The sequence below is a fragment of the Leptodactylus fuscus genome, chromosome 6 (genome assembly GCF_031893055.1).
Source record: "Leptodactylus fuscus isolate aLepFus1 chromosome 6, aLepFus1.hap2, whole genome shotgun sequence".
NCBI lineage: Eukaryota > Metazoa > Chordata > Amphibia > Anura > Leptodactylidae > Leptodactylus > Leptodactylus fuscus.
Genome location: NC_134270.1, coordinates 40,637,074 through 40,650,963, shown reverse-complemented (window position 1 = coordinate 40,650,963; position 13,890 = coordinate 40,637,074). Strand labels below are relative to the sequence as shown.

At 40.7% G+C, this 13,890-nt stretch overlaps 1 protein-coding gene across 2 annotated transcripts in view; it reads left to right on the top strand.

Moving 5' to 3' along the window:
- The window catches only part of SIK2 (salt inducible kinase 2), a 125,052-nt gene that overhangs the window by 86,552 nt on the left and 24,610 nt on the right, over positions 1 to 13,890 (top strand). For both annotated transcript variants that reach the window (XM_075279783.1, XM_075279782.1), the window contains exons 5-6: positions 9,777 to 9,901; positions 10,477 to 10,600. In XM_075279783.1, the coding sequence (XP_075135884.1) occupies positions 9,777 to 9,901; positions 10,477 to 10,600 (249 nt within the window). The remainder of the gene's footprint in view (positions 1 to 9,776; positions 9,902 to 10,476; positions 10,601 to 13,890) is intronic.

Genomic DNA, 13,890 nt, shown 5'->3' with positions numbered 1-13,890 from the left:
ACCAGGGACTTTCCATATATCATATATACAAATGCTAATTAGCCTTGTATATGCGGCATTAACCCTGTGCGTTCCGAGCGGTGGTAAACTGAGCCGTTCTCCTTCCCGAATAGAAAACTGTGTGAAGCTGTCACTTAAATTTACTTGCGTGTAATATGAATATATCTGTTCTTACTTTGAGGGCCAGGGAATATGGCGCAACAACTTGCGCCATATTCTATATATTACGAGATGACGGGATTGTGTAAGTTTTTCACATGGCTGACAATTTTTGTGTATATGGCCATAGCCTGAATGGAGCTTCAATATAGACATGGGCCCTATTTATAAAAACTAAGGGCCATTCAAATCCCTAGTATGAAGCCATATGGCCACTATGTAGGGGCATTGGCTACTGAACCCTGGAGCCACAGGGACCTCAAAGACCTCTCTACAACATAAGAAACCAGTATTCCAGATAGCTGTTTGCGTTGGGCCCATGGGCTTCAAGATACAGCCCTGTTACTGTGTGCTATTGTTCAGACTTCTTGGAGTTCCAGGTGTACAGAAATATTCTCTTTTATGTACGTAAAAAGTCCAATGGAGCATGCAATGTTTTTTCTGCAGGATTTTATGGAATCTAACAAGAATAACATCCATATGAAATCAGAGACATGCAGTGATATCCATATAGGGCTAATACACCGATATGGATACCCTATTATGACTTGATACTAAATGGAGCCATGATTGATATGACAATATGGATGAGGGCTAAGTGGAGACCACCCCCATAGAAATCATCTGATTACCAGATGAATAACCATGTAATATATGGTCATGATAGTGTGCGGACTGTGTTGGGTTTTGTTGTAGGAGTTACTATCAGGATACCCTCTCCATAAAGGTTAGTACATTTCCCACAATGCAAAATTGTACGGATGTCCTATATTAAAATTCTCTTGGTAATGATACCTGACAGAGGATAAGTTGGTCAAATATTCAGGATTAGCATATTTTACACTATACCCATTGCACATTGGTCCATTTGGAGCCTAGTTGTTATATTGGGAATTACTCTCCAAACCTCGATGGTCAAGAAGTAGGGATTTAAAGGGGTTGTCCAGTTTCAGCAAATAAATGTTAAAGTATCATTAAAGGTTATACAATTTCACAATATACTTTCTTTTTTCTGTTCCTCACGGTTTCCTAGATCTTTGCTTGCTGTCATTCATTCTGCTTGCTTCCAGTAGATAAAAATCAGTCCATAGTCATATGATATATAGTCCATGGTCATGTGATATACAGTCTATGGTCATGTGATGTACAGTCTATGGTCATGTGATCTACAGTCCATGGTCATGTGATCTACAGTCCATGGTCATGTGATCTACAGTCCATGGTCATGTGATCTGCAGTCCATGGTCATGTGATCTGCAGTCCATGGTCATGTGATCTGCAGTCCATGGTCATGTGATCTGCAGTCCATGGTCATGTGATCTGCAGTCTATGGTCATGTGATCTGCAGTCTATGGTCATGTGATCTGCAGTCTATGGTCATGTGATCTACAGTCTATGGTCAGGTGATCTACAGTCTATGGTCAGGTGATCTACAGTCTATGGTCAGGTGATCTACAGTCTATGGTCAGGTGATCTACAGTCTATGGTCAGGTGATCTACAGTCTATGGTCAGGTGATCTACAGTCCATGGTCAGGTGATCTACAGTCCATGGTCAGGTGATCTACAGTCCATGGTCAGGTGATCTACAGTCCATGGTCAGGTGATCTACAGTCCATGGTCAGGTGATCTACAGTCCATGGTCAGGTGATCTACAGTCCATGGTCAGGTGATCTACAGTCCATGGTCAGGTGATCTACAGTCCATGGTCAGGTGATCTACAGTCCATGGTCAGGTGATCTACAGTCCATGGTCAGGTGATCTCCAGTCCATGGTCAGGTGATCTCCAGTCCATGGTCAGGTGATCTCCAGTCCATGGTCAGGTGATCTCCAGTCCATGGTCAGGTGATCTCCAGTCCATGGTCAGGTGATCTCCAGTCTATGGCCAGGTGATCTCCAGTCTATGGCCAGGTGATCTCCAGTCTATGGCCAGGTGATATACAGTCCATGGTCATGTGATAGATAGTCGTGATCATGTAATGAACACACGGCTCGTTACATGTATGATTACTGTACTGTGACTGTAACAAGCTGTGCACCTGTATGTCCATCATATGACCATGGACTAATCTGTATCCATTGGAAATAAATTGACAGCAAGCAGAGATCTAGGAAACAATGAAGAATTAATACAGAAAGTATATTGGAACCTTTCATTATACAATATTTATTTCCTGAAGATGGACAACCCCTTTAAGCTTAATATCAAAATCCTCCACAGTTTAATATGTTCTATAACTTAAGAAATGCGATATCACAATTTGATCAGATTTCTTGCCTAAAGTGACGACTTTGTAGGTGAGCGTGAGTCACCACTCAATTGAGAGAGATGTCAGCAGACTAAATTGACCCGCAAGTGTGAGCCAAGGAACTTGCCAGGTTTCATTTGGCTGCTGAATATGACGCAGTTTCATCATATTTTTGGACTCGGCTGTGCATCTGGCTGACATGTCCAATAAACATGCGCATGCCAAGAAAATCAAAACAGTATGCACAGATCCTGTATAAAATCTGACCCAGAAGGCATATAAGGTTAAGATATATGAGAAGGACCGACAGTGCTAGACCCTGGGATTCATTAGACATGGTCTCCAGACCTTAGATCACTTACCGTAAATATACTTCTATAGTGTAACATATGTAGTCAATGCATTTTAACAGCTTTATTGTATACTTTGGATTATACTATGCATTACATATTCAGCATATTGTATAATAAATAGGAGACGGTTTATTATTTGATCTATTGAGATCATCGTTTACAGCAAAAAATCTTTTCGTGTCGTCATTTTTTCCTTTCCGCTTTTACCCAAACTACTTTCATCATGGCTGTGGTGCCTGGGAGAACGTCATCAATGTCATCCACGTTTACGTTTCACTATAAGTTTTTTCAAAACTTTTTTTCTTTTAATTTTTCATTTTTTTTTTTTTTTTTAGTCAATTTATAGGATTAAAAATATATATATATATATTAAAAAAAAAATGTCTCAAAACCTATGGAATAACAAATGGGATAACACCTGGAAAAAAAAACCATGCCTGGAGCTTCCTTAATTTTGAAATGCACCAAGCACCCCCCGAAAAAAACTCACCAGAAATAAAGAATAACGCCACACATTGGTTGTAGCCATCTGTAGCGCTCTTATTAAAATGAATGGGAGTGGGGGTGCAGCTGCGTTTACTGCGGCCCCTCACCTATGAGCTATTTATCTTCTGTGAGTACAGAATAACTCTGTTTCACGACATAACCCCCAGAATTTCTTTGTGTTCTTGAAAATTGCGCTTCTCCCATGACCAAAATCGATGTATTTCTACAATACGTGGACTAAGGCCTGGTTCACATCTGCATTCGGGGAGTCCTTTTGGGGGCCCCCCTACCTGATTGGAATACTGAACATATTAAAAAGCAGCGACCAATGAAAGCACACAGACCCCTTAGACTATAATAGGGTCCATACGTTTTCCGAGCGGTGTCTGCACAAATCATGCAGAGAGAAAAGCAGTTCTTGAAGAACTTTTGTGTCTGCATGACTCGTGCGGACACCGCACGGAAGACACACAGACCCCATTATAGTCTATTATAAACTATAATGGGGTCCATGTGCTTTCATTATTCACCGCTTTTTAATGCGTTCGGTATTCCGTTAGGGGGTTCCCAAACAGACTCCCCGAACGGTATACCTAACACAGATGTGAACCAGGCCTTAGCCTAAATGTGACCCTATGAAGCAGATATTGTCAAAAAGCAGATATGATACGGCAGTAATTTATCTTACCATAAGGTGGTAACAAGATGGCTGCCAGTCGGGAAGGTAAGGGATGAACATCAAAACAAAATGGCTTCTTGTAGCAGAACATTGAGCCGAGGCTTAGGGGAAGAAGTAATCTTATTTTTTTTCCTACTGTAGTACACACGGTTAAATATTTTTACTGTTACTTTATTGTTCATTTTTCCTATGTGATGTTTTCTATTAAGCGTGTGTCATGTGCTTATAGACCCGCCATGGTAGCTCATGCTATAGTTTACTGACTGTGTTCCTGGGCTGACCTCCATATCTGATGTAATGACTTGGAGCAGTTACAGCTCCGTTCATGTGAGTCTGCTAACCGCATGTCCTATGGTTAATCTTGTGACTGCTGGCAGGTCAGCAGCCTAATGTAAACAGCTTACCTAGCGAGCAGCGTGGCTAGCATGGCACGTATCAGCGCCACGTTGACAATACACTTCTATAATGTGCACGTTATGATATGGCAAGATGAAAAGCAAAAACGTCAGGATTTATTTAAGACATGAGGTGCTGACATACGCTTAGAAGTAACATCCAGACTTTGAATAAATCGCACAACCAGCCATATATAGAAGGTTTTGGGGCCAGGGATCAGATATCACAACCCATCTGAATCCAGCTTTCAGCACTGATCGGACAACTCTTATGTTAGATGTAGCAGAGCTAAGATGTCACGCAGTATTAAAGGGAGTCTGTCAGCAGTAAAATGGTTATTAACCTAATCCAAGTACCTTGTAAAGATGATTCTACAGTTTCCAATTATGCCTCCGTTGTTCAGCTTTGGAGCACCATTTTTATGTAAAGCGTTTTTATTCTTATGCAAATGTAGGGAAAAGTGCTGATACCGAAGCCTAGACAAGCTAGGACACGCCCCCAAAGCACTTGTCCATCATTTACATATGAATGAAACAGCTATTTATGTGAAAATGGGGCTGCATAACGAAGTACAAAAGGCATATTTGGAAACTGTAGAATCGCCTCTACATGATATTGTGAATAGGTTTATAAGCCATTTACTGCTGACAGACTCCCTTTACGTTGCATGTTTGCAGTTTAGGTTTAGCACGTCTCCCTAAACTTCATGTTGTCGCCACAAACTAGGTGAAGTCATCTCTGCTATTGAGATTATGGACTTGGTGGAACAAAACTGACAATATTGGATAATCTGAGGGTTTTATTTTCTAAACTGCACGGAACGAATTCTGATGGTTTTTCTATAGAGAACCAGGCCAATCCAAGACAGACGTCAGATTTGAGGCCCTTTGTGTCCTCAAATACACCTTCTTAATGGAATGTGTCATCAGAAAATAACTTATTCTTTTCAAATCAAATTTTCACGTTGAACATGTATATATATTTTATGAATTTTTGATGATATTTTAAAGAATTTTCCATATTACAATCTATATTTAAAAAGAAAAAAAGTTCCAAATCCTGCAATTTTCACTGCATTTCTTTAAGAGTTTTCTTTGTGTAACAGTTATCTCATTGACATTATATACAGGATTACAATAGAAGATAACGCCTGTATAGACAACACCAAGTAACATTTCATCTATTACTGACAATAGATGACGTCACCGGTTATCTACTCCCCCTCCCTGAACAAAACTTGCTTAGTAAACTGTCCCACAGGCCTGAATAGGTTTGCTCCTGATTACTGCCATGACAATACTGTAAAGCATATCACTAAATTCTGTTAACAGAGCAGAGCTCGGGTAAGATGGCAGCCCCCATAGTCATGTACAGAAAATAAAATGAAAAAAATCTACATTCACAAAATAAAAACAGACTAGAAAACAATGATGGATTTCACTATCTGGTTTTAATAAAAAAAATTTTTAAAAAATTGTCCTTTTAAAGACTTGTTTAAAAAGTAATATTCGCCCATTCAAGCTGTTTTCCCCAAATTATCTGTGTAAAAAAAAAAAAAAAAAAATCCCCCAAATTATTATTTTAACTGCATTTAATCCTAAAAAAAAAAAAAAAAAAAAAAAAAAAAAAAAGCAAAAGAAAATAAGCCAATAGGATTGGCAAAATTTTCTGACAATCTACGCTTAGTTACACGTACGCTTATGCCTATTTAGTGTAACAATATTGAGAAGCTTATGTTTTGTAAATGCGGAGTGTGTCTGTAATTTCCACCAATCACAATATTGATCATTAATACTAATAAATTCTACTCCGTCTTCACTATAGCTGTGCGGTGTTTTTACTCCTTTTTTTTAACAATACAGTCATCATTGTGTTCGCCCTGTAGCATCAGCTGGAGTTGTAGTTATTGCAGGAATGATATAGTGCCCCACATTGTACTTACCTTAATACAGAGCCTCCCAAATGGCCCAAAATATTACCCCCTGACCCCTCAGGTAGAGTGTTTACAATGTGCGCAATGACGTCCCTACTGAAGGAACACTCTGTTCTCTGTGTATTCCCAATCCCAGTAATTACAGCTTCTTGTTATGTAACCTGAGGAATAGGGAGAGGTTGGCTGGGTCACTATGGAGCCCCCTGAAATGAGACCGTTCACTGTATAGGGAGGGGGAAGCCAATGTTCCCATAATGACACCTTTCTGTCAGTCTGTCCATCACAAAGCCTCTGCTGTTAATTGGCTTGGAGCTTACGTGCGGCAGCCCCACTGAAGTAGAGGGATCCTGACCGCACACTTCATCAGGGCGTCTCTTGTTGTTTGCTTGCAGGCCACATGGCATTCACATGTCTTTGAGCAATCCAGCTCTGTTGATATGGTTCAGTCAGCAGCTCGGATCAGTCCACAGTAACACAGCTGTTCTTTAGTTGCTGCTGGTCCCCGACTAACCCCTGTCCAGTCCTGACTTCTCTGCCAAAAGATCAGCAGTGAACCGATTTGTAACAAGTAATTCCATGTAAAGTGTCTGTATTTGTGCACCAGATTTTATATTCCAGGGCTGGTGTCTTGGGGAACAGGCAGACACAGGCGCTGCAGCATAGTCTGCTTGGTCACAAGTACATTTTCCTTGGGATCATTTGGTTTGGTGCTCACTATAGTGTGCTTTATCAGTGTGTAAGCCCTGTTTTAAAGGTTGCCACACTGGCTTGTTATTTTCTATGGCCCCATAAACACGACAGTGTATTATCACAAGTCAGTGAGTCTGGGGGCCATGAAATGAATGGGTCCGTGGAGGGGTACCATTTTCCCACAGACTTGTAGATGTACATGTCCACGTGTGCAGCCTGACTAGCAGGTTTGCAAATTGGAAATAATGTAGCAATTGGGAGGAACATAAATAACATTTAAGAATACAATTCAGTATTGAGCTGACCCTTTGGCTTGACCCACTGTTGATCTAATATACACTGCCTGGCAAAAAAAAAAAGTCGCGAGTGTTAATATTTAGTTGGGCCACCATGAGCACGAACAACAGCACACATCTGTCTCGGCATGGAGTCTATAATGTTCTGTAGTGTAGACTCAGGGATTTTGATCCAATTCTTGAGTATCAGGGAGCCCAGGTTACGCAGATTTGTTGGGGTTGGTGAGTGACAACGCAGGTTCCTTTCCAGCACATTCCAGTGTTTCGTGTGCTTCTCGTCGCACCCGGACACGACCATCACTCTGGAACAGTGTGAAACGTGATTCATCTGACCACATGACCTTTCTCCACTGCTCTAGGGTCCAATCCTTGTGCTCTCTTGTAAATGACAGGCACCGACGTCTGTTGGTCTCTGTCACCAATGGCTTTCGTGTGGCAACACAACTGTTGAGACCCATTCCTTTGAGTTCTCGTCGTATTGTTCGCTCTGAAATGTGTCGCTCCGTCGAGTTGAACATCTGTGTGAGCTCAAAGGTGGTTTTTCCGGCGGTTATTCTTCACCAGACGCTTTAGGGACCTATGACCTCGAGTTTCGAGTATAGTCTTATGCCCACACTTTCCACAGTTGGAGGGGGGTTCTCCACCATTTCGCCATGCTCCTATGATACGCTGAACAGTTCTCTGTCTGATACCAGTTACTTCGGCTATCTCCTTGGTCGATTTGTTGGCCTGATGCAATCCAATGACTTGCCCCTTCTTGAAGGCACTAACATCTCTTCCTCTGGTAGCTCTTCCGTTGGTAGACATCGCTTCACACCTTTAATTATGATCTGCACTTGACAGGCTACAGCTCAATTATATATATTCAAGAATATATGCAGATTCCTGACACGAACAGTTCATAATTATATCAGGGGTGGAACGGTACCTTGTTGCACAAGGCGACTTTTTTTTGGCCAGGCAGTGTATGTGGAGGCAAGCCAGCATGCAACATTTGGAAAGAATGGAATATTGGGCATGTTGGTTTTCCGTCTGCCCCATCCTTCCATCAAACTCCATCCTGACACCTATTGTTCACCTTTCTTTGAATACAGGAGTGCATGTCAAAAAATAGGGGTAAGGTAAAAATGAAAACCGCAGTGTAAAAGCAATGGAAAACACAAGCAGTGTTGCATTTTGCTACGTGGCTTTAGAGTAGGTCCATACAAGACATGTTTGCTGCAGATTTTCCATTGGTGATTGTTGCAGGCATACCACTGCTTTCGCCCTTTGCATTGCAGGCATCTTATTGGCTGCACCCAATGAAGTTAGCGGTTTTTGCTTCAGATGGTGCTATGAATTTTTGTGGAAAACTGCATCATTCACAGTCTAGAATAGATTGTGGCTGACTTACATGACTATTCCTATCACTAAAATAATCACAATAAAGTAAAATTCACATATTTTTGTTTGGAATTTAATCATTCTAATACACATTAAATTAAAGGCATTTAAAAAAAAAAATTTGAGGTGTTTTTTTTTTTTTTGTCTCTTTGCAGCAAGAAATGATTCAGTCAGTGTTCACACTATGCTTATCATGTTTATGTTAGAGGGAATCTGCCATATACAATTTGTTATTTGTACCGTAATGTTGAGATGCAGCTATTCGTAACCCTTCCTTCCATGTTTTCCTTGGCCTGGATGTTGCTCTTGTCCTCAGGGCAGATGTCCAGACATTACGTCTATATTTGAGGACTGATAGGATTACACCATAAGGGTCAGTTCACACGTGAAAACCGCCTAGCTTATTTGTGCGAGGTAAAAAACCTCGAGGAGTTTTTTTGACGCTGTTTTTTGCATTCCACGCGGTTTTTGACGAGGTTTTTGACGCGGTTTTCGCTAGCGGTTTTCGCTAGGGTTTTTTTTTCCTATATGTGCTATAGAAACTGCAGGCGAAAACCGCGCGGTTTTTTGCCACGCGGTTTTCGCCTCCCATTCACTTCTATGCAATTCTTCAGGCGTTTTCCGCCTGAAGAAAGGTCATGTCCCTTCTTCAGGCGGAAAACGCTAGGAGGAAAAAAAAAGCTAGTGGTCTACATAGACCACCATGTTAAAGGAGAGGTTTTTGAAGCGAATTCCGCTGTCAAAAACCTCCCCTTTGCCCACGTGTGAACTAGCCCTTAGACTTCTGTACATTGCTTTCCCACGTTTATGGAAATGAATCAGAATTATATGCAAAAAATCTACAACTTTTTAATATGCTTTATGTTCCTGGTTTTCAGGGTATTGGCTGTCTCTTGATGAGAATCTGTATACAGCTGTATCCAGTCTAGGCAATGCTCTGCAAGCTAAATGCAAAATTACTGATTGTTTGCTACAATGTATCAATCTGAAATCTAAAGCAATGATGAAACATTGGCAGCCACATAATAGTCCTAATCCCTTGTGTTACATGCAAAATAACCTCAGATTAAAGTGTTATTCTTGGAATGCAAGGAAGATATTTCTTGACTCTTACAAATTGGTCCAATCATGTTTTTCGTTTTGTCTTTTTATAGACTTCGGTTTTGGTAATTTCTACAAGGCTGGAGAACCCCTGGCCACGTGGTGTGGTAGCCCACCATATGCAGCCCCAGAAGTCTTTGAGGGACAGCAATATGAAGGACCTCAGCTGGATATATGGGTACGGTATGAGTTGTTGATGTAGTGCATATTATATATTAAAAGATGGGTCATGTGGTGTCATTTGCACAGATAGAAGGCAATAGAACTGTATTGTGCCCCAGTACAGGCTTCACAGATCCGATTTTAATATACTTTAGTGTTTTTTGTATTTTATATCCTACGAACCATTTACAGCCTCCGCTACTAGTTCTCTAGAATAATCCTACATCCAGTAGTATTAGTCATGATGGAATGAATTAATCTTGCACCCGGTCACCCAGACTGTACAACCCTCCTCCAGGTCAGGTGGGACCAAGATTCCCTTGGCCCATCACTATTATTGTAATAAGATTAGACTTCTTGTACAATAACCCTTTAAAGGGGGCTAATATATAGTACAGGGTAGGTTAAAATAGCAAATTTGCTGCATTTTTCTGAACCAAAGCCAACATTGTGCGTATTCGTTACAGTCTACTGGTAAAGGACCACTTGATGCCTCGGAATGCAGACATTGACTCCTTAACCAGTAATTGTAATATTTCTGTCAGGAAAGCGATGACCATATTAATGTCCTCCTGTACCTTTTTCTTGCAGAGTATGGGTGTTGTCCTCTACGTCTTGGTGTGCGGTGCTTTACCATTTGACGGTCCTACGCTTCCTATCCTGAGACAGCGAGTGCTGGAGGGAAGGTTCCGAATTCCATATTTCATGTCTGAAGGTAAAATGTTCTTTTCATGAATAATGTACATCTAACTAAGATGATTCATGGGCTGAATACAGAGGTTGTTTTTGACACGATTATGTAATGCAATAATAATGTGTCAGGTTCTTACTATTCCAAGACGTCTTGCCCACCTCTGTACTTACAGCACATCCCAAGAGTATCTATAGACCTATGATTGCCTTAGGTTTCTGCACCCGTTGCAAGCGGCCATCTTGTGGGCTGAAGCCTTTGCTCCCTAGTTTTTTTTCTGCTCACAAAATGGCTGCCTAGACTTTGTGTGGACAAAAGGTGGTTTTCCTTAGGTAGTTTCGCCATCTAGAGCAATATACTACAGCACATTGACATTAATGTTTATGGCACGCTTATCACGTATGTAACACATACAATTCTATACCCTATTTGATAGCGTATATAGTGTATACTATGAATGCCTACACTACCATAGACCATAAATATATACCAAAGCAGCATTTTTATTTTTTTTTTACTTGTTTGAGTAGAATTAGGTCCTTAGAGACTGGCCTCTGAGAAATCAAACCACACCTTGCAGGGAAGATGCTTAGAAGTAGCCCTTAGTAACCTGTAATGTGAGGCTGAGAAAACGTGGAGTTTCTGTCTGAAGCCTTGAATCAGCAGTGTTTGTCTAGCCCAATATAATTACGAGCCAGACAAGATCTTCACATGCTTCATAATAAGAAGGCGGCTGCCAGGAGCTAGGACACGGGATAAGAAGACTCAGGTGGTGCAAGAGTTGTCGGGTGTCTCCGTGTTTGTTGTTCTTCTTAACTACTGGAAATTAAGATTATCTCTACTTGGGTGTCGGAGATGTGTTAGGGAGTCACTCGCATGATTTACTGTTTTATAGGATTATTTTTGATCATTTGCCAGCTACCAGCCATTGTAAAAACTGCAGTTTTTATGGATCGAGACTCTTGCGTTGCAGTTACTAGCCTTTAACATTAGCTTTAGAGATGTGTGGCGGATATATTCATGATAAGACAGGGTAGTATGTCGTGTATTCAACATTCATGTCTGGAGATATCAGCCAATTTCAACATGGCTATAAAATCCAGATTTCTAGACACCCCTTTAAATCTAGGCTTACTTACTGAGTATCACTAAGTCACCCCCATTTTTATTCAGTTTTTTCTAAACTATTGTGCATGGCATAAATGGTTAAAAATATATACAGATATATATATATATATATATATATATATATATATATATATATATATATATATATATGGCGTTATCCATTTCTAGTGATAACATGAGCAGCCACTATCGTGCAAATGTAGTTAAAAAGTGTGACCTGTTACTTATGCTTAGAACTCCTTGTGACTACACTAGACACCGTTTAACTGACCTTTAACTTGCTTTACCCACAATGCTTTGCTCTTACAATCTCAGTAAGTGGATGAGCGCTAGGGATTTCCCTCCATATCATCCATCTCTTAAGCAGCCTGTTCCCGAGTGGACAAACCTTTCAGACATCACCGTCTGGGCTCATCTGCTTGACGTTGCCGTAAATGAAATGTATCTTGACAATTAAAACACTGCCGGATCGATCCAGTTGTGTGTGTTCATGTGTTTCTATCAATTTACAAAGCATCTTTACTTTGGTGTTTTGTTTCTGAACGTCATTTAATTAACTTTATGTTTGCAATCAAAATATGTCTCCTGGGATTGTGTATAATAATGTGCATGGAATAACAATGAAATCCTGATAGAAGAGCCTGGCTTTCCATTACGTGGATCTAAAGCCCCTGTCTAACAAGTAGCAATGCCATGGAAGCCCCTACAGTTTAGACTTTTTGTTCCTATTCTACGTCAAGTTTGTTGTCTTCAAGAACGTCTTTTAAAAAGAATCTTAAACCACCTCCACCTACTTCAGATTTTTGCATAATTTAAAAAGCTCTGGTGATTCCAACACAGTTGGAATTGTTTCTCTAGAACTCCATCGTTCACGAGCAATCAGTGCTGTAATTTTTTGAGCATGATATGCTATTCAGTCCCTGTACTGTCAGGAGGGCAGTGTCAGGCAGGAGCACACGAAGAGTGTGATTCTGAGCTCTGACACCGGCTGCCTCTGCTTTTCCCCCTTGACTGTTCCTGCCTGACAATATCCACCTGATAGAACAGAACCTAAATAGCATATTGGGCACCAAAACTAGCTGCACCTATCACTCAGGAATGGTGGGGTCTAGACAAAAAAATAATTCCAGTTCCAGTGCCTTTTAACAAATGTTAAGAACTGGAGTTGGCAGATGTGGTGTATAGTTCTCTAACAGTCTAAAAAAAAAACAAATAATGGCAGCCATTACAGTGGCCACAGGACTGACCTACCATATAATATGCTGTCCTGACTTCCCCGATAGTAGATGTTGGTAGGGAATGATGTTTTTCAATAACCCAAGTCCTATTGTTCACAAGGGAGATAATCTATTGCTGGAGGTCTCTGATAGCAGGTTATTTCCCATTCCCTATTTAGAACACATGTACTCTTGGGTAAGCCAGGCGTGTATATGTAGGGGCCACGAGGAATCGCCAAGTATGAATGATGGATAGCTCTCTGACATTCTGATACTGATGTTGCTGAGTATTAATTAACATAATTTTGTCTTGGCATAGACCAGGAATTCTATGGGACCTGCTGACAATCTTAACACGTATGAATTCCAGCACATGCCCCTTCCATTAAAGAGAAGGTTATATTTTTTCCTACCCTTATTGGTTTTCTAACCTCCTCCCTCAATTGGCCTTGCCAAACTTGCATGGTATTGGGCAGTGGGTGTGGTAACCCCGACTCTTAGATATCTAATATCTATGGCCAACCAAAGTACAAACCTCTGTTCATACAATCATCATATAGTTCATTTTTACAGTGTTTTACCTGGGCCAACTCGTAGAATCTCATGGTTTCCAGACATTACCTCTCTGCTGGCCAGAATTCCAGATTATTTAACGGCTGTAGCCTCCTTCCTCTCCTCCCGCTTTCTCAAACTCAATATGGAGAAAACGGAGTTCATCATCTTCGCCCCATCATCTTCCCCTGTATTCTGTGTTTCGGTACGATTCCGGGGATACCAAATTTATATGGTTTTATTTACATTTTGACCCCTAAAAAAAATTCCAAAACGGTGTTAAAATTTTTTTTTTCTAAAAGTCGCCATATTCCGACGGCCGTAACTTTTTTATACATAGGTGTACGGGGATGCATAGGGCGTCTTTTTTTGCGGGGCCGGGTGTACTTTTTAGTTCTACCATTTTCAGGAAATGTT